This window comes from Dipteris shenzhenensis, chromosome 6, assembly GCF_047967505.1.
Source record: "Dipteris shenzhenensis isolate YYH24624 ecotype China chromosome 6, Dip_SZ_1.0, whole genome shotgun sequence".
NCBI lineage: Eukaryota > Viridiplantae > Streptophyta > Polypodiopsida > Gleicheniales > Dipteridaceae > Dipteris > Dipteris shenzhenensis.
Window position 1 is genome coordinate 57,277,200 of NC_141601.1, and position 25,551 is coordinate 57,302,750.

The window sequence follows — 25,551 nt, forward strand, 5'->3', positions numbered from 1 at the left end:
GACCCAACATGTTTCTACCAATATAATTGCCTATTATACATCCCATTCAGAAACTCTAAGGAAACGCTATTGGCAAGTGACAAAACATGGCATGATATCTACAAAGAAAACATAGATATCATCAAGCAAGACAAAGATAAGCTCACTAAGACTTAATTCCAATAAGTAAGAGCAGTGATCAATGCATCCTCCTATAGCAACATATCAAGCCATCAATGCAGCTATGATATTGCGCTAGACATGCCAAGACAGAGAGGCGAACCAAGCAAAAACCATTCAATGCTCAAGACCTACAAATTCATGCCTAACGCATATTGCCATGATGCAATCAAAAAATAAATAGTTGCATTTTGCATGCATGTCTTGGCGTAATCATATTATGTTCATAAGAGAGCCTTCACGGCATGGAATCCAACTATTGCATTTCCTAAGGAATAGTTATTCTAGTATTCATGAGAGGATATCTATGCTGTGAAATCTAGATCTTGCATTTCTTCAAAGGTGTATATCTTAATGTATTGTATTTAACCAAATTAGGATGCCACGTGGGTACCATTTGTGAACTTTTCCAACACTAGTTTCCAGTCAGAACCTTGTCTTCTTGATACTAAGATTCTAAGCCAAATATAAGAGTGTGGCTTGGTTATGCCAAATGTTCTTTAACTTGTATTCCCCTGACCCTATAGTGGTACTCAAGAACACCTTTTGTGGTTTAGAAGTCACTCAAAATACATACACAAAAGTGACATATTTGAGCTATATTCACACTCTTGGTCTCTATTGTTTCCTCCAAGTAGGTTTTGAATAATTCTCTAAGCCCCTAGGCTTTTGGTCCAAAAGAAATATTATAATTTATTAGATCTAGGCCCTTTTGGAAATGCTTTAGTCATGATTCAAACTAGCTATAGAGCAAATTTTCTCTATCCACCATTGGGATTTTTGAGCTTCCCAACGTATTGTGCAACCTTGATTATCCTTTAGGCAAAGTGGGATATATTTTCATTCAAGGGAAAAGTGCTCTTTTCCCGAGGTCAACTTTACAACCAGCTTCATAATCGAAAATGCCTTATGTAAGGTCGGAATTATAGGTTAAGGTCCAAGAATGTTTGTCCTAGTTGTCTTGATATGTTGATGCACTTGGAACTTGATTGGATGGGTTTAGACTCTATCTTACCTTTCAATGGCCCATGAGCAATTGATACTCTTTCTACAATGCATTTTTTCTAATTTCACCCTAGCATTTTCTCAAGTTTGATAAATATTAGAAGGGAGTCTCAAGAACTCAAAAGTGAAGTCAAATTGCACTTGCATAAATGAGTGGCTAGGGATCCATGAACTCATGTTCAAAAGATGTCCTCTCCTCCAAGTTCTACCTTGCACTCTAGTTTGGCCTCGACCTAATGGAGGACTATGTGGCCCATAAAATGTTCTTATGCCCATAAAAGATCTCATCACCAATCAAATACTCTGTATTCAAACCTCATTTGCACTGATTCTATAAAATCAATGCTTATGTAGACCTGCAGTGATGAATCCCATTGCAAGACTTATTCGTGCAACGGTGCACGACGCTCTACCGTCCCATTTAGAAATGATTCCGCAACCATTTGCGTACCGGACCAACCTACTGAAATGCGAATGGGAATTCAAAAGTCTATATTGAAACTTGTCATATAGATGTACTCAGGAGACAAATAAATCAGTGCAGAATCAAACAAACACTTTGCATCCTTCGCCCCCATTAGACTATCTTGAACATACTAATACAAGACCACAATAGGATGTCAACATCAGAGTACTCTTCTATTGACAGACAGAATTCAGTCAAGCGTACTACAAGATTTTTAGTTCAACAACACCAAATTCAGTCTGCGCCACTGACCTCAATAGACAGGAAATCTTCATAGGTGCTTCCTTTTAACACCTGAAAACGTGCATTCAGGAAACCTTTCACTGTACAAAGGAATAAGAGGGACAACCAAAAGAAAGAAGTATGCAGTTGTCTTTTCAACTACATCCTTCTTGATACAAGATTGTCCGGTAGAACATCACGTTGTTCTAAGTACATCCAGCATTTCCTGAAACATCTCTACTATCAGATCTCTATCTGCATGCTGCAAAAAAATGCTTAAATCTTCACGAACATCGTATATCTTCCCGAAATTAAGTAGGTAAGTTAAGCAACCTTCTTTCAGCCTGTCAAGTTGATAGAGCCACGCGTCTTGTAACCTTTCAAGAACGTTCTTAGCGTCTATATCCTCCAGGAGGCTTTCTTCGCAAGCTTCTTTGAGATCTCTGATGTTATATTTATCCGATGCTCGCAGAAGTGCAACGCGGTGCAGTTGAAAGTCTTCAAATTTAATGTTTCCATAAACATAGCTCAGCAAAGCACGACACGCATCCAATGATATATCCTCAATATTTATTGAAGAAGATTCCTTCTCCAGAAGGTCATGCATAAACATGGATTCAAAAACAGGAGATCTGGCAGCCAATACAGCACGGTGAGCTCCAATGCTTCCTGTACTTGTGTGGATCGTTACGTCTGTATGAATGGCATCCTCCAGCATTCGATTTAAGCACTTCAACACTCCCTCGTGAGCTTGGGCCACTATGGCTCCCTCATTAGGCCAAACGGACAATGCTTCACCTCCCTTGTCACATACACCCAACAACATGAAGACATTAACTACTTTTTAGTTTTCTCCAAGCTACCAAAACTGGGTTGGTTATCCTATATACCCAACCAAATCAAAACGAAAAAGGCCTATCCATCCATCCAAATATTACTTACATGCATTGCAGCAACTTTCAAATCCAGGAATTCCACGTCTATAATGAATCTTCCATGAAAGGTCGTATCCACAGCCCATACAAAGTCTTCACTTGTCCGCAACACTCTGTCATACACTGTTTCCATGCAGAATCTCTTTCTTGTAAATCCCCAAAGGTGGTTTTGACAAACAAATTTCTCTATCAATTATTGATCGGAAAGAAACTGAATGATCTCTACAAGATATCCAACACCAATTGGTAAAACTATGCATTGGAACCCGTCCTAGCACAGTAGATGTGAATTACTTGCACCAATGGACAAGCGATCAAACATTTTCACAAAAACCTATATCCACAAACATGTCCAAACTTATCACTTAAACTGTGCAGTTTTTGTTACTTGATCTCACCATAATTATCCACAAGTTTAAAACTTAATGCGATCAACACCAATGATAGTTACGGAACTATATAACCCAAGCTCTCATAGATGTACACACAGACACGCACGCACACTCACACACAAGCATTCGTGAGCATATACAAAAATCCTGGTACGCAATTTTCGTCCGTAGGACTGCTTATGAAGATAAGATTGTTTCATTTTAGTCTCTCCCAAATAGATACTTTTAGGAAAGAAGCTTAGGCAATGTAGCTAATAACACGATGCACCATTACATTCTGAAAGAAATTCCCTCATATCAGCAGGAACGTGTTTCATTGCATACAAGACCCTTTGAAATACATGCACATTTTGGAACATTTTGTATGCATCGAAGCACACGCCCCAAGTAAAGGATTTTGAAATCACAGATCCTGTAGTTCTCGATCCTGCTAGCCAACCTTTCAGCCCCCTTCAGCTCACCCCCTCCACTCCTCCTCAACACATAGCCCTTTCGTAGGCTCTTTCTGCCCACGTCTGGGTGTTCTTTCACCCACATTCAGGCCCACTTGGCCCTCTGATCTGTTCTAGTTCCATTTTACCCCTGCCTGTGTGCTATTCTTCTGCTCCCCTCCATTTCCAGTTCTCCACTCAGCCTGTGTGAGTTTTGTCCACCTCTCTTTCATAAGTTTATTAATGTAGAAAGGAGTAGACTCAAGTGGACTGATCTGGAAAAATCAGCATTTTAAGAAGCTCAAGCTGAACTAAGCTCTCATTTCACAAGTAGTGTCAACCTCAAAAGACTGTTGTGGTTACGGCTGATGCAAGTAAAGGTTGCATGTGTAGAATGGGCATGCATTTGCCTATCAAAGCAGGCCACTCTCAAAAAGAATGTTGATGTTTAAAAGGAAAAATGGATTGCAGTAATTCCTCCTTTGAAAGCCTAGAAGCACTATCGTCTCAATGATAAGTCATCATTCATACTGATCATAATAGTGTTCAATACTTAATACAACACACCCTAGAGAAAGAAACTTTGATGGCTGGTGCTTTGTCCAAGAGACCAATCCAGGAGTCAGTTTATAATTTAGTTTAGAAGCATAAAACCATCAAACAATAGGTGCAACAAGAAACAAGGGCATAAGAGAGTTAACTCAAGGTGCTTTCTTTGAAAAAAAATTTAAAAATTAAAAATCACGGTGCTTCTTTACTGGTTGAAGACAAAAATCAGTGATAAGACTGAATCAAACTCAGCTCAAGAGCTTATGGTCCTTTCAAGATTGTACAGAGAATCTGGTGCAATTCCTTAGTTTTGAATTATTGACCTTAGGAATTATACCCACCTACATCACTACAAGATCATCCTCTACCAGGTCATGTTCTTGATCATATAACTCGGTTTCTTCATCTATCTCCAAACATTTGTGTCCATAGGACTTTCCATGTCCTCTTTACTTAACCAAGACCTTCAGTGTGCTCTATCGGTGAGCCTTACTGTATTAAGGATACAGGGTAGCTGAGCCAAGACTTCGAGGCCACTTAGAGCCCTTAGTAAGTGTAGAGGCTATGGCCTCTTGCATTAATTAATCGCATTATCTAGTAGTCTAGGCATGGTAATTTGATCATACCCTTGTGTTACTGTGGGTGGGACAGTAGCAACTGTGCATATTAAACCTCTTCATAGCATTCTCTGAGTACTTGGTCCATCTTTCACTTGAGCCGTCATACCTTTATTGATCCGAAAAGGTAGCATGTGTGGTTTTCCATGATGGCATCTTTGCGATTCTATCTCCATGATATGTTGCCATTTTGTTCTTCTTACAACTTATTTGAAGGTCTGATGTTCTTGCCTCTCTGCAACTCTACCACACGAGGTTCGATGTAGTAGTTAGAGCAATTTTGAATCAACTTTTACTGTTCAGGACCCTCTTAGGTCCCTAGTGCAAGATTAGGCAATCTGACCTTTGAGTCTTTATTAAGTCAAGATACCACTTGACCAGCTTTATTGAAGAGGAGGAGATGCAGGATAAACCTTGACAACCTTCCATACCCTTGCCTTTGGACATAGGCTGATCACCTATTTCCTTAGGCTGTTCAGTCTCTCCCACATCAAGATGAATATGCCTCGACAACCTTCATACCCTTGCCTTTGGACATAGGTTAATCACCTATTTCCTTAGGCTGTGTTCAGTCTCTCCCACATCAAGATGAATAGATGCTGTTTTTATGTTGTTTTCCAGCCGTTCACGATAGATTGCTATTATTTATGTTATTTGAATGCATGACGATTGCTTGTTTCTTATACTCTATGCCTGTATTGTATGCTTGCATCATGCTAACACATGATATTAATTTTTCTTGCAATATTTGGTCTTGATAGAGCCTAGTCCATAGGGGCGGACCTTAAACTTATATTACCTTACAAGACTAGAATCCTTATCTTTCATCTAGTCCCGATAGAGCCTAGTACATAGGGTGGACCTTGGACTGATATTACCTTAGACTAGAAAGTATCCCATCAGTGTTGGTATTGCATCTATGCCTGTGCGTTAGTGCATTTTGATTTGGCGTGCCGTGTTGATGCCACATGGGAGGCTTGACCTTGACCTTTTGAGAGGTCAAAGGGCGGCGGCTCCCTCCCACCTCATCACCCCCTTTCAGCTTGAGATATGTATGGGTTCATTGTGTGTTTTATAGTCGATTTCTGGTTTTTCCCTTGTGCATTGTAGCTAGGGATTGGCATTCTGAGTAATGCGGCATGCATTGTAGATTCTAATTGTGCTATTGTGTAGAGAAAGACCTTCATCAGGTTTTCTTTCACGAAGGAAAAAAGCTACCACTATTCAAGCTGCAAACCAAGGAAACTTTGAAGCATCTAGACTCAAAACTCTCGAATTTTAATCTCATAAGAGACTTTGGACTTGGGTGGTGTGGGAAGCAATGGAAACGGCGTGGAATGCAAAGGAGCAAACAACAAGCTGAAGAAAACGTGAGTACTTACAAATGGATAATGAGAAATTACAAAGGGGTGGCCTATATGGCCCCAAAGTCAACCATATGGTTGACTAGTGAAGTCAACCTAAGGGTTGACTCAGTCCTAAGACTAGCTTACAAGGCCATACCAAGGCTAAGTGCTAACAAACCCTCCTCCATGGTAATGGAGGAAGTATCCTAAATACACCTCAGGTATACCTAAGAAACTATATCATGGTTGCACATATTCGTCCAAGATGGATATAGCAACCTATGACAGTACAGGGAGATCAAAATCACATAACAAATGGTGCCAAGTGTAAGGCATGTCGAAAAGCCTAAAACTTGAGCCGTGGTAAAGCCTTTGTGAAGAGATTTGCTAAGTTGTCCTCCATGGGAACATAGGATAGCTGTATGTCGCTCTCGAACATAATGATAATTAACCTCAATGTGCTTTGTGTGTGCATGAAACACTGGGTTTCTCGCAATAGCCAAAGCAATCTGGCTGTCAATGTAGATGGTAGTAGAAGCCGGCTAGCTGATGTCAAGATCTGTGAGTAGCTTACGGAGCCAGACACACTTTACTGTAGCTGTGAAGGCTGCCCTATATTCAGTTTCACAACAGGAATTAGCAATCGTAGGCTGCTTCTTACTGAACCATGAAATGCATGAAGATCCAAGCAATGAAACAGTAGCCACTGTGGAACACTCTCATGTCATAACAACATGCCCAGTCATTGTCGGTGAAAGCATGCAAGACCAGTGGAGACTCAGCACCATAGAGCAGTCCCAAATTTTGTCTGGCTTTCAAGTAACGGAAGACCCGCTTCACTGCTTGCCAATGCTGTGTACTAGGCATGTGCATGTACCGGCTCAACTGGGAGACGGCATATTAAAGATGAAGCCGAGTAGCCCACAACTTGCTAATAAAGGATGGCATCACATGGTGCACTCCCATCCTCAAAGGAGAAATGAAAGCCAGGCTCCAATGGTGTAGAAACTCGCTTGCAATCTTCAAAGTGGAAGCCGTCTAAGAGCTGTCCAATGTACTTGGGAGTGACTCATCATTATACGCCCTTCAACATATGCAAACTGGATGCCCAAGTAATAGCGCAACCGGCCCATATCTATCATGGCAAAAGATTTTTTGCAAAGCTGCCTTTTGATTCCCTCTTCCGGACATAAAGAGTAGCCTCCGTAGGGCTGTTTTGACAACAAAAAAGAATGTATCTTAGCATACCATGCCCGTGGTGCCTGCTTCAAACATAAAGATCCCTTTTAAGCCAGCATACCTTAGTTTCAGACCCTGGAAGTTCAAATCCTGGAGGCTGAGTGACATAGACCTCTTCCACTAAATCCCCGTGAAGAAAGACGGTATTGATGTCTTTCTGATGGACCTCGCAATGCCTACGAGATGCAAGAGCAATGACACAACGAATGCTCGTGATGCGTGAAGTGGGAGAAAATGTCTCTTCAAAGTTAATACCATGCTGCTGGGCATAACCTTCCACAACAAGGCAAGCTTTGTAGCGATCAATACTGCCATCAGCTTTGTGCTTCAATTTGTAAACATACTTTGTGGTGATGGCACGCTTGCCTGGAAGCAAATCACACAAGTCCCATGTGCCATTTGCTTGAATGGAATCAAGTTCAGCCCTCATGGCATGCATCCATTCATGACTTTCAAATGCATCTTTGTGAGATATAGAGGCTCCTCATTACAGGTAGTGGCAATCAAAGCTACAATCAAAAAATTGCCTTGCATCTATTTGTGCACACCTATAGTGTGCCGGCAAAGGCTCAGTCTGCTTGCTATCCTTGAGGGTATCCAAAAGCCAACGAGGGACTGCTTTTTGTTGTCTCATGGCAGCCCTCTCCTCTTGAACTGCTTGCATGGCCATTTGATGGTGGAAAATCAGGCTGAGCAAGAGCAACCAGAAGAGGATTAGAGCTGCTAGAAGCATGTCGCATGGTGCTCTGCACTGTCATCTGTATCGGTGAAAGGCGGAATAGAATCCAACACATCAGAGGCAATCACTGCAGGTGCCTATCCTATGCATCTCACTGATCCCAACGAATCTGTTCTTGTGTTGGAGGGTCGACGGTAGGCACGGAGGAAGTAGTGGTAGATGAACCAGAAGTGCCAAAAGTGGCTGCGGTGGCAGCAGGTGCTTGTGATGAAGAGACAAGTCTAGTCTCCAATCCAGATACAATTCCCCAAAAGTTCCTGGACACCAACAAGTGGTGCACCAAGTACAACCCCATGGGATAATTGGTGCCATCAAGCTCTCCTCAGCAGCAAGCATCCCAAAAGATTCATGGTATGCCATTGCAAACGAAAATCTGCAAAAAATAAAAGTGCTCTGCAAGTGTCACAGCCTCAAGGCAACAATGCAAAGAGTTAGCTACCCAAGTATCTAACTCTTGGCTGCAAATGTCAGCCAAAATATGACAGCAAATGTCTGCTAGTGTCAATGCCAAGATGGCTGCTCAAACACTGAGCAAAATGCACAAGCTGTTCCCAGAATGACCTGCAAGAAAATATATGTCCAATCAAATAGCGGTCCTGCATATAACCAGCCCAAATCAAAGGGCAAATGTCGGCAAATCTGTCCAATGCAAATCTGAACTGAATCTGTCCCAAATGTTGGCTAAATGCCACAAACTGCAAAGGACAAATAGCCCAAATCAATGGGCAAATGCAAATAGAACCCATATTTGCTGTGTCAAGCAAAGAATGCTGCAAATATCGGCAAATCTGGCAAAAGCCCCAAATTTGGATAGGACAATTATGCCAAAAAGAGAGCAAATTGGTAAAAGCCCCAAAATAAGCTGTAATTTTGCAAATGTGACCAAATCTGCTGCAATTCCTTGCCAATGTCACTGAAAAACCCCCAATTTCATATCAAAGCAGCCAAGTGTCATTGCTATTTAGACACATGTGACAAAATAACCTGCAAATCTGAAAATATCCCGCAATTTACCAACAATAGATCCAAAATCCCTAACGTTGGAGTTGAAAATTGAAATGGAGTCAAAAGAAGACCTCAAGATGATGATTATGGAGAATCGAAGAACGACTGAGCATTACATTCCATCACACCCCTTTAATGGGAATGTCCTTCCTCTGAGTCAAACCTAGCACTTGTCGGTGCTTCTCAAAAACCTCTTTCTCAAGTGGTTTGGTAAAGATATCTGCAACATTCTCTTTGCTGTCACAATGTTGCAATGTGATGTTGCCAAGTAACACTTTTCTCTGATGAATTACTCTCTGATATCAATGTGCTTTGTCTAAGAGTGATATACTGGATTTTAAGCCGATTGATTATCACAGTATATTGTTGTTGGCTTTGACTCATCAAAGTAATCGGTTTCTAACAATAGTCTTTTGAGCCATATAGCCTCACATGCACCTCTCGTGAGTGCCCTATATTCTATTTCTATTGAAGACGAAACAGTTAGTTGCTTATTTAACAACCATGATATAGCACCTTGACCAAGGAAAAATGCATCCCATGATCTCTTACATAGTCACTGTCACAATATCCATGCAGCCTTGGATGACTTCCGTTGTATTCAATTCCAAACTATCGTGTACCTCTGATATACCTTGAGACTCTCTTGTGTTACGCTCTAGTCGAGGTGGCATGACCTCGGAAGAATCAGCCGACATTTCCCTTTAAAGGATCCATCTCTGTAATATATGTGTATGCGCTTTATGTAAATGATCGGGAGGGATTTAATGTCAAGGTCCTAGGTGAGGGCTGATAGCACCAGACTAGGTAGATCTAAGGCCAAGGGCCTAGTGCAATGATTGTGCCTAGGGGCAAAGGAATTAATGCATCCCAAGAGAGGGGTGGAATGTTACATTAGCAAGGCCCTATATGGATGACATGTGGCATCGAGATCTATCTAGAGAATTGGGGCTTGTTGAGGCTAGAGAGAGAAGAGAAGATTATTATTCACGGGGAATTTGGAACGAAGATCTCTGCTTGCTTGTTAGCCTCAACGAGATATGGCTGGGAGGATAGAGATGGTGCTACTCCCGTGATACGAATGAGAGAATTAGATCAAAGTTTGTGATAATTGGTATCAGAGCGAGGCTACGAAGGGGATGGAAGTGGGATCATCGAACGACCTGAGCGCCAAATCGACGGACTAACTGTTGGTGCTACGTGGTGACGACGAACAATTGGCCTACGTATCGTTTGGCGTGGACTATCTTGACGGAGATCCCATACGAGCCTTCGACGAATTCGGATGTTATCTACGACGGACGGAGGCTTCTGTTTCGTGGCTGGAGTTTGGGGGTCCCGTAAGGCAGCGGCTGGTAACCTGCGTGTCCCGCTCCTAATTCACGGCCAGATCCACTTCCGTTTAAAAAAAAAATCGCACATGCATCATACGCCCACGCTGGTCCTTGTCAACCTGCGCTCCAGCTTAGACGCCTGCGTGTCCATTCCATCACAGCTTCACCGCCAGGAGTTCGTGGGCAGAGACTTGTTGACTGTTTCGTGGGAGCGATTCGCCTTCGACATGTTACGTGGCAGACTGCAACGACGCAGCGGATGATAGCGTGGAGCACATGATTGATAATTGCTGGGTCCTTCACGTGATCGACGACAAGCTTGGAGTGCTGCTGGAACGGATAGCAGTAGTCGTGAACGAGAAGATCATTTGGCACGTACGCTAGGATTTGGGACGCAGGGTTGGCGCAGAGCAGGCTGGCTAACCCGTGGTTAGCTGATTTGGCACACGTGTACTCCGAGTTCTCCAGATCCGAGCACCCTGCTCGTAACCAGTGACTGAGACTACGATCCAGCGACAGTTTGGGACGCCGATTGGGCGCAGAGGCGCAGGACTTGACCAGGGAGCTTTCTTTGATCTCCATTATTCTCGTGTTGTTTTTTTTTGCCTTCTTGATTTAGTAGGGTGATGCGCTACTTCCATAGACAGGATAATGCGAATGATCAGCATGCATGAGGCTTCAATGTTGTAGGAGGGACAGATTATGCCTGTGCATATGCCTGTGTGCTTCAGTCAGAGTCAGTTTGCAGGAATTTCCCTAGTATAGGGAAAAGCGCCATCTGTGATATATGCCTGTATTAAATGCTTGATCAGTGTGAATGTGGGATTGCAGTCAGACTGTTAGTACACTGAATTGTATCAACTTGTAAATACAGTTTGCAAGTGGTGGTTTATTATTATTATTATTTTTTTTTAAAACCCCCAAATCAAAAACCAAATCAAAGCAAAACAAACCACCCATAGAACGGAATGGAGGCAGAAGAAGGGGCTTCCAGGAGGGACCCTGGTGAATCAGGAGTCCAGCCGACCCAGCAGGGATCGCGCCCAGTAGCTCACACTTTATCTGGCAGGATTGCATTGCTGGAGGATGCCTTGCAACAGTTGTTTGCAGCAATTACAGGCCAATGTAGGGCAGTCCGAACTTAGGAGAGCGATACAGAGTATGTCTACCAGACCTTCTCGAGAAGAGAAGGGAAAGGCTCCAATGGAACTGGAGTCTAGTGTCCATACGGTCGAGCCTAGGAAGGCTAAAGTGCCAAATATTGCCAATTACAGACCGGAAAAGTATTCTGGTCGTATGAACGACCGTAGCTCCGATGTCATTGAGACCTGGTTACACAAATGGGACGAGGCGTTCGCCATTTGTGAAATCAGAAATGACATCAAGAAGATCCGCGAGGCCACCCACATGTTTAGTGAGGCAGCGGATCGGTGGTGGATTAAACAACAAAAAGATGGTATAGCATCTGCTACCTGGGAGGGGTTTAAAAGAGAGTTCAAGAAACACTTCTTACCTCCTGACGAAGCATCCCGAGCTTGGGATCAATATAGGAATCTTCGTCAGAGAAATTTATCAGTGGCAGAATACACTAATAAGTTTCAAGAGAGTATAATGAAGGTTGACGAACCCCTGCCTCAATCAATCCAAGTGAAAGATTTCATATTTGGATTGAGTGATTGCATAAAAATGGAAGTTCGGGCTAAGTACGCGAACACGTTAGATGATGCAATAGCTATAGCCCTGAACTATGAGGATGCCAAGGGCAGCAAGCCAAGTGGGTTTGCACAGGTCGGAACCCAGTATGGGTATCCGAAGAAATATGGGTTTAAGAAGAAGTGGGCTAGTAGAGGGAGTGGTTCGCAACCGAGTGATCAAGCCAAGCAGGCGAGACCGGCTGAAACTCCTAAACCAAGTACCACCATTGGAGTGAAAAGGAAAGTAACCCCAATGGCAGCCCGGGCTTGGTCTAAGTCTCCCTTGAACCCAGAACAAAGAGAAAAAGCGAGGAGAGAAGGCTTATGTTTTGGTTGCCTTCAACCTCACCAGTGGAAGGATTGTCCACGTAACAAAGATCGTTGGATGGCTGAGATGGTGATCTCAGAGTGCGACGTGGAGATGCAGGGAAGTCCCAGAGCGGAAGAGATGCAAATTCAGCTAGCGGGATCTTCTCAGAGGTTAGTACCTTGTTTGTTATGTGTGTCTGTTGCTAAGTTAGTGACGAGTGCACCTGATAACATCCTATCTAAGCCCGCAGCAACGGGATATATGGCATTTAATGATACGGACTTGATTAAAATGAAAGGGCAAGTGGCCAATCATGATGTCATTGTGTTATTTGACTCGACGTAAACTCACAATGTGATTAACTCCAAGCTCGTGAAGAGGCTGAAATTAAAAACAAGCCCATCTGACTATGCGTATACAGTCAGAATGGCAGATGGAAGTTCAACTGAAGTATGGGACCAAAGGGTTACCCAGTTGGAGCTTCGGATTCAGGACTATACTGAGAAGCTTGATTTTGAAATGACCAAGCTTACTCATGCAGATATAGCCCTGGGTATGGCGTGGCATTCTAAGAAGAATCCAACCATTGATTGGAAAAAGCACGTATATCAATTCAAGATGAATGATGTGCTTTATGTCTTGCGAGGTGAAAAAGATATACCTTAGGGACCGTTGGTTTCCGTGATGGAAATCCGAAAAGCTTAGGAAGACTTTTTATTCCTTTACACAGCATCGGTAGAGCCGGTTGATGATTCTTCGGGTGGCACTGATGTTACGCAAAGTGGTGAGATGGCCAAGCTGGCTAATCTTATAACAGAGGAGTTCTCTGAATGTTTTAGGGATGAACTACCTTATGGGTTACCTCCGGAGTGGAAAGTTCAACATAAGATTGAACTGATCCCGGGGGCAAAACCTGTAAATAGACCTCCCTATAGAATGAGTTTTACTGAAGAGGCTGAGGTGCGTAGACAACTGGAAGAATACCTCAAGTTGGGACAGATTCAACCAAGTTTCTCACCTTTTGCTTCGCCAGTGATATTAAAGAAGAAAAAGGATGATACGTTTCGCCTCTGTATAGATTACAGAGCATTGAATAATATCACTGTTAAGCACAAGTATCCGATGGCTCGGATTGATGATTTGCTAGATGCATTACATGGAGCTGTGATTTTCAGTAAGATTGATCTTAAATGTGGCTACCATCAAATCCGGATTAGAGCCGAGGATGTGCATAAAACCGCTTTCAGAAGCAGGTTTGGTCATTATGAGTTTTTGGTAAAGCCCTTCGGACTTACCAATGCTCCAACGACCTTCGTCATGCTTATGAACGATTTACTACGTCCGTATATCGGAAAATTTGTAGTACATTTTATTGACGATATCCTGATATTCAGTAAAAGTATTACTGGACATCGTGAACACTTAAGAGTAGTGTTCAGTACTTTGAAGAAAGCCAGTCTTTATGTAAATAAAAAGAAAAGTATACTGTGTGTGGTTAGGCTTGAACATGTAGGATTCATAATTACTCCACAGGGGGTAGAAATGGATCCGAAGAAAGTGGCTGCGATACTAACTTGGCCAATCCCTCAGAGTCTGACCGCGTTGCGATCATTCTTGGGATTTGTCCAGTTTTATAGAAGGCATATCAAAGGATATTCCGGAATAGTATCGCCATTGACTGATCTGACCTCAGATAAAGTACCTTTTATTTGGGGACAGAATCAACAAGAAAGTTTTAACACCATAAAACAAGCTGTGGTCACAGGACCGGTGTTAAAAATAGTTGATCCCCAGAAACCGTTGTTCCTAGAAACCGATGCAAGTGGCATTGCGGTAGGAGCAGTTCTCCTTCAAGAGGGAAGGCCAGTAGCCTTTGAAAGCAAGAAGCTTTCTCCCTATCAAAGGAATTGGCCAACTCATGAATTAGAGTTGTATGCTGTTATCCATGCTTTGAAAACATGGAGGCATTATTTATATGGTTCAGAGTTTTATGTGGATGTGGATCACGATACTCTGAAACATTTTTGTAAACAGCCTGACTTGAGGGACTACCAAGCTAGGGGGGCAGAGCTCATGCAGGAGTTTAATCTAACGATTCGGTACCGAAGAGGAAAAAGACAATAAGGTTGCTGATGCGTTGTCTCGCATTATGCACAACCTGAGTTTCATGGTATTAGAGAGTGCTCTAATGACCGAGATAAGAGAAACTCAAAAGCTGGACGAGTTTGTCCAAAGCTTATGGCCTAAGGCTCATGTGTTAAAACCCGGGGAAAATGAAAAGGATGACCTGGCATCCAGAAAAGGCCAAACTTATGCAAGATATACCATAAGGGATGGTATGCTAGTTAGAAATGGCAAGGTTGTAGTATCTGGTCAGAATGATCTCAGGCAGAGAGTCATTCGACAGTGCCATGATAGCCCGTGTGCGGGACATCCAGGAGTCAAGAAGACATATGATCTCGTGAAGCGAGATTTCTTTTGGCCAAAGATGAAAAAGCATATTCATGAATATGTGACACGGTGTTTTTCGTGTCAGGTAAGCAAGGCCGAGTGGGTGAAGCCACCCGGACTTAAAGCCCTTGGAAATACCACTAAGTAAGTGGGAGAGCATTTCCATGGACTTTATAGTAGGGCTGCCTACGACGCAAGGAGGTTATGATTCTATCCTTGTGGTGGTTGATCGTCTAACCAAGATGGCTCACTTCATTCCGACTAGAGAGTCTGTTAGTGCCCCGCAAGTGGCGGATTTGTTCATTAGACATATATTTCATCTGCATGGATTGCCTAGATCCATAGTGTCAGACAGAGATGTCAGATTTACCGGTCATTTTTGGACAGCGGTATTTGAGACACTGAGGACTGAGTTGGGAATGAGTAGTGGGGATCATCCTGAGACGGATGGTCAGACGGAGAGAGTCAACTAAACTTTAGAGGATATGCTGAGAGCATATGTGTCATTGAGGCAACATACGTGGGACAAGTGGTTGCCATTGTTGGAGTTTGCCTACAATGATAGAAAACATTCCTCTACCGGATTCAGTCCGTTTGAGCTGAACTATGGTTATAGACCAGCCAATCCGACTATAGTTGGAATACCTCAGAAAGTGCCTAGTGCCGCGAACTTTGTAGTTCAAATGCGGGAGATGCTAGCACTTGCGAGAGCTAATATCCGCCAGGCTATGGATAGTAGAGCCAAGCTGTATGCGGATGAGAACCGGTCTATAAGAGTATTTAAGGAAGGAGAAAAAGTTTTTCTCAGAGTTCCTTCGCACTCGAAGTCGTTGACTTCAGGAGAGTGTGCTAAGTTATCACCTCGATACTGTGGGCCGTGGTTAATTCTAAAGAGAATAGGCAGTGTAGCCTATAAATTAGAATTGCCACAGGGGTGTAAGGTGCACCCGGTTTTTCATGTTTCGCGCTTAAAGAAATTTTTGCATACTGGTGACTCACTAATCGAAGGTGTGGTTTTGTTTCAGGAGATAGAGGATATTGCAAGGCGCAAACCAACAAGAATCCTGGACCGAGGAACAATGCAAATACGAAATCGGAAGATACCCACGGTGTTGGTTGCATGGCATGGTCAGCCTCTATCCGAAGGTACCTGGGAATCCGTATATCAGTTGCGGAGAGTGTTCCCAGATTTTATCATCGAGGACGCTGATGTCTGAAGAGGGAAGGATTGTTACGCTCTAGTCGAGGTGGCATGACCTCGGAAGAATCAGTCGACATTTCCCTTTAAAGGATCCATCTCTATAATATATGTGTATGCGCTTTATGTAAATGATCGGGACGGATTTAATGTCAAGGTCCTAGGTGAGGGCTGATAGCACCAGACTAGGTAGATCTAAGGCCAAGGGCCTAGTGCAATGATTGTGCCTAGGGGCAAAGGAATTAATGCATCCCAAGAGAGGGGTGGAATGTTACATTAGCAAGGCCCTATATGGATGACATGTGGCATCTAGATCTATCTAGGGAATTGGGGCTTGTTGAGGCTAGAGAGAGAAGAGAAGATTATTATTCACAGGGAATTTGGAACGAAGATCTATGCTTGCTTGTTAGCCTCAACGAGATATGGCTGGGAGGATAGAGATGGTGCTACTCCCGTGATACGAATGAGAGAATTAGATCAAAGTTTGTGATATCTTGGCTACATTCCAATGACATTGTTTTAGATTTGCCATAAACTATGCAGCCGAGCTTACTCCTGCATAGTCACTGTCATAGTATTCATGCAACCTTGGATGACTTCCAAGGTATTTAATTCCAAACTATCTCATACCTCTGATGTATCTTAAGACTCTCTCGTTGCATTCCAATGAGACTGTTCCATAAATTGTGCAAGTGAGCTTCCTGCATAACAAATATCTGGTCTCTTGATAGTTAAATATATAAGAGATCCGATGAGCTAGTGATAGTTCTTGCCATTGATTGTAGGCTTTTCTATATCTTTTGTAAGTTTCAAACTGGTGAGTGGTTTTGGTCATCCCAGATTTGGCATTTAGAACGAATAGTAGAGATGCCCTTCTTCTCACAGATAGTAACAGTTGGATGCCTTCACAAGAGTGTCACTAAGTAGAGCAACACGTGCTTCATGACAGGTTTTGGTCCCTACCCATGAACTAGCCATTTGCTAAAGAAGTTTTCATATTTCTTATGGTCGCCTACGGAGGCTTGGCCATAGGACCATGGCTGGGAGTGCTTTTGCAAGGCATCGCTTGTAGGTACCTTCATGGGTTAAGGACATATAGCCCTCCTCCATGCTCGTTTGCAATTGCTTCTGAGACCACGGAAGGTGTGCTTCCACACAAGAAATCCCAACAAAGGACCCAAACTCATCCTCTAAAAACACAACTTAGTGCAGTTTCAATCTCATGATAGTCACTCATAAGGTTGAAAACGATAAACTCCATCACGCATAGCAGGGACTAGCTAGGACATGATAAGCTCTTTGTAAAAAGATCTACAAGGTTATCATTTGTGTGAATCTTGACAAGCTGAATATCCTTGTCCTCAAGCACTTCCATGATGATTTGATACTTCACATCAATATGCTTTGTCTTTGCATGAAAAATAGGATTCCGTGCCAATTGGATGGCACTCTGGCTGTCACAATGCAAAACTGGAACCTCTCCTGCAATGCCCAAATCTCCCACTGGGTGAGTAAGCCATATAGCTTCTTTGCATGCCTCACTAGTTGCAACATATTCTCCCTCAATGGTGGACAAAGTTGTGCATGCCTACAACCAAGAGACCCATGAAACTGCACCTCTTGCGAATGTGAAAACATATCCCGTAGTTGACTTCCCCCATTGACGTCATCAGCGCCCAACAGTGGGTGGTCACCATAGTATAAAAATATGCTCTCACACATACAAATCCACACACCCACACATACTTGAGCATCCTCTTAAAATATTGAGTTTCTGAAGGCACTCTAGAGGTGAAGGGCAGACTCAGCCATCACAAAGGCTAGCTCTAAAGGAGAAGGCTGATCAAAAGGTAGTCCACATTCTCTTCATTCAAGCTACAACTGCACCACCAATGTCATCAGCACCCAATGGTGGGTGTAGACCATACTGCAGAAAGTTCCTGTCTTTGACAAATAGCTCTCCTCGCACCGATCCACTGAGATATCTATTGAGAAAACCTTCTAGAGGTGAGAGTATACATTTGACAATTTCCCAGCTATAAGTTTGTTCAAAGAGGACCACTTGATGCGTTGGGAACAGCCACGGATAAGACTGGACTGGGGCAAAGAGGATCCAGATAAGTAAAAGCCAGAGAGTTAAAACAAGCATGTGGTGGAAAACTAAATTCTGTTAAGATTAAATTACTCTAATTCTGTCCGAAGTAACCTTTGCAAGTATCGCAGAAAGGATTATGAATTGGACAAATCGACAGGAGTCAACAAAAAGAACTTAGTGCTGAGGAAAAAGGCACTGCTGACAGTGATAAGTTCCAATTTCAATTAAGTCCCCAAAAGAGCTTAGTTTATCCAATTCTTACCTGGAAGACGGCGACTCCCACCTACGTTGAAAAGTCGTAGAACAAAACTTGCAATGGGTGGCGGTTCCTTGGGAGCTTTACACAAATCAGGAAAAAGCCGGACGTACAGAAACCTATTTCTCTCTATTGAAAGGTGCCTGCAAACAGTGTAACATCGTCGTCAGATATTGCTACTCTATTGTAGACTTCGTGATTCAAGCATGTAAAACATATTCCTCATATGCTATTGGCAGCCTAGGTACTACCACAGACTGCAACAAACTTGACTGACCATTATAGCATTATCAATAAGATTGAAGCCCACGACAGCAAAAAGGTGTGCTCAAAACCATATGTACATCATGGGATCCAACCGGAACGAATTTCAAACACCGGTGAATGGAAAGCATCCAAATGATTGTAGGTATCTAACTTAAACCCTCAATCTCTGGCCTGGAGAGCTACAACGTTGGTTGAAGAAAACTTGAAGAAAAGCTGACAGTTACACAATTCATCGAGCGTCAGCCAATGAGATGACTAGCCATGTATCTATAATGGGGCAAGTTGGAAAATGGAAGCTCGTGTTAGCTCGTGTTCGCGTATCAGACAATCCAATATGCCAAACATTGACATCAGACTCAACCGGAGCACACTCGAACAAAGAACATGACTTTGAAGTGTGACGTACCAATTCCAAAGCCCAACTTTGAATGCTTCGGATCGCCTGAAAGAGCACGACGCTAAACTCTCAATCTTCCATTGAGCAAGCCTGGCTGTGGTCTCCACTTTGGTCGACGGCTCACTCATTCTAACGGGCAGCACCGTTGCATCAAGGCAAGACTCTCCAAGGGCCAACCACAACTCGCAGCGTAAATGCGGTAGGAGGAGAACTATGATCCGGGGCTCCAAACTTCCATGAATTGATAACTGGGCGAAAAGGCGTGTTTCAAAGCACGGTCAAGAGGGACAAGTCACAGATGCAAGCAGACACGAGCGGAGAGCCATGAGTTCGGCGCTACGGATGGAGAAAGACCAGAAGCATTGGCAAAAGGGCGACGACAAGCCGGAAAGAGCACGAGTGTGTGGTGTGGCATTGAGGGGGCAGGGCAAATCTATAAGGCCAGATCCACTTTTCATAAGGGAGGAAAAGACTGAGGAAGAGTAGGGCGAGGGAAGGACGGGGGAAGAGACAGGAGGTGGAATGTCAGGGAAGAGAAGAAGAAAGGTGGGAGGTGAGAAGGTACTGGCGATGGCTATGGCTATGGCTGTCGCTCTGTTTGTGGGTCGCTCACGAAGAGCTAAAAGCTATGGCTTTTTGAGTGTGTGGGTCATTGCAAGCTTAAAGCTTTTGCGGCTATGGCGTGTTGGAACTTTGGGTAGACAGTAAAGGAACGAGAACGATGATGATGAGTCAACACGCCACGTCGTCGGCCCCTCCACGTCATCCGCGTCGCCCAATCAATGGGTCCGATTCAAGCCACCGCCAAATTGTCTGCCCGCCGCTATTTTTAATCATACCCCTAGTTAACTGCCAATTTGCCGGCCAGATGCCACGTCGGCCTCCACGGCGGTCGCTGGCGTCACATGCAATTTTTTAAAAGCGCAGCACGAGGGGACGTTAGCGAAAGCCTGCTAACTTTAGCAGGAGCGCATAAATTTGGCGGTGCCCAGTTAATGTTCAACCAAACTCTTATTCGTCTCTTCCAAACAGATTTACGCATAGTTTTTCGGAGCATTTTTTGGCTTTGTTCCATAGGCGTTCCAGGCTTGGCTTTGCGCCTCGTGGCGTCCCCTTACGTCGGAAGACTATGACTCGCTGCGGGCTGCTTCAACACTCAAGCCCACTCCACCGAAAGGCGACTCACCGCCCCGCAGGCCCCCCACCTCCCCGCACTCAGTGTTTACGACGAAGGACTGTCTCATCATCATTCTATCATTACTTGTTTTCGCCCCTGTGATGTGCTCGCAGCCCTTTGACAGAGGCATGATTATGGCTCTTTGACGCAGGCATGGTTATTCCCATGATCCAGCCTATTTCATGCGCTTTAGCACACTGCCTACTGACTCCAACTTGCTGCCATGAACGATGCTCACCAAAATTCAAAGAGCTGCTTGTGCTGGAACATCTCTACGTTCAGTACTAGAGCAAATCCAAATCCAAACAAACCAAATCAGACCCAAACCAAACCGGACCAAAGAGAGAGAGAGACAGACAGAGAGTTCGTGATGGATGTGTGCCTCGTCTCAATCAAAAATCGAGTTTCGTGGTTAAAGCCAAGTTTTGGCTCACTTTGCTTAGTTAAATATATGATAATTTAGAACTTCCATGCATTTGCTTGGTTGTTAATAGGTAGATGTGTGACTTGCAAGTGCTAGCCACATTAAACATGCATTTGCTTGGTTGTTCATAGCTAAGCCATATCATATCAATAGGCCCCCACAATCACTTTTATACCTCGAGTATCCTCTACACTACCTCTCTTGCTTCTTCACTTGCCTCTTCAACCAATAACAGCTATTCTAATTGGATGTGTGTCAAAAGAATAACACACATATCTAATGAAAAATGCATACCATGAATTGATTTTTTTGGCCCATCCTTAGGGTAGGACTAATTGAAGGTATTCGTTCTTAGGAAATGAAAAACACTTTGAGATTTTTTGTGGGTTAGCATTCTTAGAAAACTAATTTGGGACAAATTTGACATTTATTTTCTAACTGTTATTAACAATAGCCCTGGGCTGTTGCTTCTCCAGCGTAATGCTGAACGTATCTTCTCCTTGGAACGTTGAACGCCTTCCTTCTGTCACCCTCATCTGGCCAAACGACGACTTCCTTTCCTAGGACTCAAGTCTTTTAAGTAATAGATAAGAAAGTTTGCAAGAAAGGGTCTTTACAGAACCAATTAGCTCCTCACGTAGTGCTTTGAAACATGGTTTTCTTGTTCGAACGACTTCTCTTGTATCGCCACTCCTAAGTTTACCACCACACTATTGGAAAAAGCTATGAAGTAGTTCTTTTTGTTACGCCTTCTAGCTCCACAACTTCAATCCGATTCGTCTATGGGATATGGGCTTTCTTTTTTTAATTGAAAGAGGTCTACTCATATATTACTCAAAATGAATCATACGGCAACTCATACAAAATGCTCTCAAGATGAGCTCTCATAGCCTCATCAGACCAGCTGACAACCAACCATCTAGACTGGGAAGCAATATCCATAGCAACCTTTTTACATGGCAAGGAAAACATGACAGTACTGTTGATCGAGGCCTCATACTGGGCTCCCCATATTCTATGTAGCGTTGCATGCCTAATAATATCCCACATGACGGACTTATCTGATCCAAGGTCTGCTGCACCAAAAATGGTAGTCCCCTTGGAGATGTATTCCAAACCTAGGTTCTTGGCACACCATGTCTGGATTAAGCCCCAAAAGTTCCGAACCCATGGGCAGCCCCAAAACAAGTGGGTGATGGTCTCAACAGCTGCTTTGCAGAGTTTACATCTATCATCAATGTGTAGCCAAGCAACGTGGCTGCCTATAGGGAAGTGGCCCCCTCCTATCCTCCATAGGAAGAAGTTAATCCTGTTGTATGGAGTGGCTTTCCATAGCCAAGAGAACTTGCCTCTCCAGGTAGGCTCCAAGTCCTCCCTTAGCCATCTGTCATTGTCTATAGATCTATATACTTTCTAATACCCAACTCTTACACGTGTCGACCATTGGAGGCACCCTTTCTTGCATGGGGAGACCCTCCACGTGGCGATCTCCCTCAATGAAGTAATGCGACCTCCCTCACCAAAATTCAAAAATCTACCAAAAATGTCTTCTGTCACGTGAATATGCGACCTTCGTCATATGCTTATCCCTCGACAAAATTCAAAAATCTACCCAAAATGTCTTCTACCACGGGAATTTCTCCATCCATCACCGCTGATCATGGAAACCTCCATCCTCTCGGCTACTGTTGGTTTTCTTCTTCTTGCATTCAACTTCGGAGTACGTGGAGCATCGCATACCTTGCTTGCGAGTGGAGCTTCGAGTACCTTCAATCTGTGGAGCCTCCCGTACCTTCAATCTTCGATTTGTAAGCCGGTTTCATTTTCTGTATGTCGGTTTTTTCTTTTCATTCCGAACGTGCTCTCTTGCTATGTCGATGGGAATTCGATGGAAGGGATGGAGATGAGGGCGACAAGGATGAGTGGAGCGGTGAAGGGAGTGGGGAGCAACTGGACGATAGATTTCTCGAGGAGGCTGATTTTCCCAGAAGCCAAGTGTAGTATTCGTTCTTCTGCCTTGACGTCTCCTTTGTCAAAGGGAGGCATATCCATGACAACGTCCTCAACATCATTTCGGCCTTGGAGCATGCCTGGATGAATAAGGAAGAGATCATCCTGCTGAACATAGACTTCGACAAGGCCTATGATTGGGTCAAGTGGGGGTACATTGCTACGGTATTGTAGGCTATGGGCTTTGGCGACAAGTTTCTCTCTTAATCAGGGCTCTATTGTCCAATGCACTAGCTACTGTCTCAAGTAATGGATCAAAAGTGGGAGGCTTTGCACTATCAGGCAGGGGTGCCCTTTGGCCCCTCTGTTGTTTGCGATAATTACTAAGCCTGATGGTCTTACTCCATCTTTTTTTATAGCCTTTTGAGATATGGTAGGCGATTATATTGCTTCAGCCCTACAGGGCATTTGGGACTTGGGTGAGATGCCTGACTCACTGACCGAGGGACTCATACACCTTATCCCGAAAGGTGGCAGTAGGAATTTTGTATCCCATTGGAGACCGATCACTCCTTTGGGCACTCTATACAAAATCCTTGCCAAGGCGATCAACATCCGATTGCAGCCCCTTCTTCTAGACCTCATCCATGATACTCAAATAGGAATTGTGCATGGTAGGAGCATATTTAATAATATCTTTTCCTTTTGGGAAGCCATAGAGTGGGCTATGGGAGCTCATGTGCCCAGGGGGGGGAGAGAGAGAGAGAGAGAGAGAGAGAGAGAGAGAGAGAGAGAGAGAGAGAGAGAGAGAGAGAGAGAGAGAGGGTGGGAGGTTACCAGCCCATCATAGACGGGTCAGGGTACTCGTATCTCCAATGCCAATCTTCCTTGTGTGCAAGAAACTTGTCCATCATCTTTGCCGTAAGCTTGTTAAGCGGTATCCCCATCCCCCATATTCCCATTCCTCTGCATTTGAAGCTTCTGAGGGGCGTATGTTGGTCAGCCAATCAGCCAGAATCTTTCTCATGATCTCCGCTAGGAAGGTTAGCTCAGCTAGAGAAAGCCGAAAGTCATCCTCGAGCTTGAGTTAGGGACAGCCACTCCTCCGAGTAGCGACCCCATAAATCGTCCCAATAGCGGATGCCATTTGCATCATCTAGTCTCCCTGCCATGGCTTCGTTTCCAACAGCAAAGTAGCCTCCTCCTGGCCAGGCCTACAGGAAGACCCTTCCACCGTAGCATGGCAATTCCTTCCTTCCACACAGCCACTAACCTGTTGAGGAAGCTAGACTTCAGAGAGAGTGGGGCTACAAAAAACACCTTGGACCACGTGTCCAAATCCCGGGAAATGTCTAACAGAGGACTTATGGATGCCCCCTGAAGAAACCCTGCCCACGACTCCTTTGACTCAAGAAACTGCACCCACAGCTTCATCAAAAAGGAGGTAGAACGTCTCCTCAAATCTGGGATCCCAAAGCCTACTTGTTTCTTCGGCGCGCACAAAATTGACCATGAGAGCCACTTCCATTTGGTTTTTTTCCAAATGAAGTCTCTTAGCTCTTTCTCAATCATCAGCAAGTGGGTCTTAAAGAATGCACAGACTGACAAAATATAGAAGGACGTTGGGGCCAGAATATGCTTTACTACCGTACATCTGCCCGTACATCTGCCCAGCATACTTAGCGGCACCTTCGACTAGGCCTCTATCTTGGCTTTGAATTTTGGCCACCACCACATGAATCTCTGGCGGATAGTGATCTCGACTCCAATAGGAACCTCGAAATGCCTGATAATTTGCCCCTTGGGCACCCACTGTAGCCCCGTTCCTCTCATCCAATCAGGAGGGTCTGTCCTAGGTACAAACATCGCCTTTGATTTTTCCCATTGTATCTTAGAGCCCGAGGCTTCACAATGTACCTCAAACAAGCCAAGCACCAGCTAAAGCTATTGTAGATGTGCCTTACAAATCGAATTCAAGTCATCTGCAAATAACTGAGCGAACAGAGGTGCATCAATCCTTGGGATTCTCATAGGATCTAACGAGCCCCTTGCAATTAGTTTACGAAACATAGCAAGTAGTGTGTGATGATCTCAGCCTCCAACACCCTGGTGTGAAACTCTTTGCATATCAATCGAGTGCCATTGCATAGTCCCTTCCGTGGGTCCAAGTTGCGCAGCAAAATGATTGGACCATTTGTCTTAAGAACCAATCGGTGAGGTGGATAACCACCGCCAAGTCAAGGCTATTGAGGTACTATGCTGCATACAAGAATGAATCTGCTTCTGTACTATTCACTGAATCTGCACTTAAATACTCCTTTCTATCCCCTGCCATTACATTTAGTGCTGCATTATTGATTGCATCAACTTCAAGGTTTCGAGGTGCAAGAATCATATGCTCTCCAAAGTACGATGCAAAGTTTACAACCTGCGAAAGTCCAGTATAGACCCACTCAATCAAGCCCTCCATGGAGTTGTTCTACAAAAGCATTTTCTCTGGAAGTACAACTACACTTTCTTTTGCGCCCATGCTTTTTCCATTTCCAATGTCAAGAACCCACTGCATGAACTCACGTTTTGGCAGTCTGTCACCACCTTGTAGCACACGCATGTTTTGTGTGAGCTCTGAGCTTTAAGATATTTGTGTGTTTCTAGATTATCGACCGACATAAAGCAACATTTACGATGTCCTGTCTTCTAGCCTTTGGAACCACTGGCAAAATCTGTCGGAAATCCCCTCCCAGTAGCACTACTTTGCCACCAAACAGCTAATCGTTCGACATGATATCTTGTAAAGTCCTGTCCAGTGCTTCAAAGGCATGTCAATGAGTCATGGGAGCCTTGTCCCATATTATTAACTTTGCCAGCCTCAAAACATCAGCAAGGTTACTGT

At 43.8% G+C, this 25,551-nt stretch overlaps 1 protein-coding gene across 2 annotated transcripts; it reads right to left on the bottom strand.

The window, feature by feature from the left end:
• Window positions 1-1,778: 1,778 nt before the first annotated feature.
• Window positions 1,779-19,786, bottom strand: LOC147901400 (BTB/POZ domain-containing protein). Of its 2 annotated transcripts, XR_015541123.1 has the most exons (5): window positions 19,117-19,786; window positions 18,450-18,586; window positions 2,795-2,910; window positions 1,977-2,654; window positions 1,779-1,914 (listed from the first exon to the last, which is right to left on the bottom strand). XR_015541123.1 is itself a non-coding variant. In XM_087375612.1 (4 exons), the coding sequence occupies exons 1-4, from the start codon at window positions 19,233-19,235 to the stop codon at window positions 2,049-2,051; spliced, it is 978 nt and encodes a 325-aa protein (XP_087231738.1). In that variant the 5' UTR covers window positions 19,236-19,786; the 3' UTR covers window positions 1,790-2,048. The 2 variants fall into 2 exon arrangements, 1 of the variants encoding a protein (XP_087231738.1); XM_087375612.1 differs by having other exon boundaries at window positions 1,790-2,654.
• Window positions 19,787-25,551: the final 5,765 nt, after the last annotated feature.

Coding starts and splice junctions, on each gene's coding strand:
- LOC147901400 (XM_087375612.1), bottom strand. CDS start 19,235: ATGAGTGAGCCGTCGACCAAAGTGGAGACCACAGCCAGGCTTGCTCAA. Junction 18,587..19,116: donor AAAGTTGGGCTTTGGAATTG/GTACGTCACACT, acceptor CACTGTTTGCAG/GCACCTTTCAATAGAGAGAA. Junction 2,655..2,794: donor TGAAAGTTGCTGCAATGCAT/GTAAGTAATATT, acceptor GTATGTGACAAG/GGAGGTGAAGCATTGTCCGT.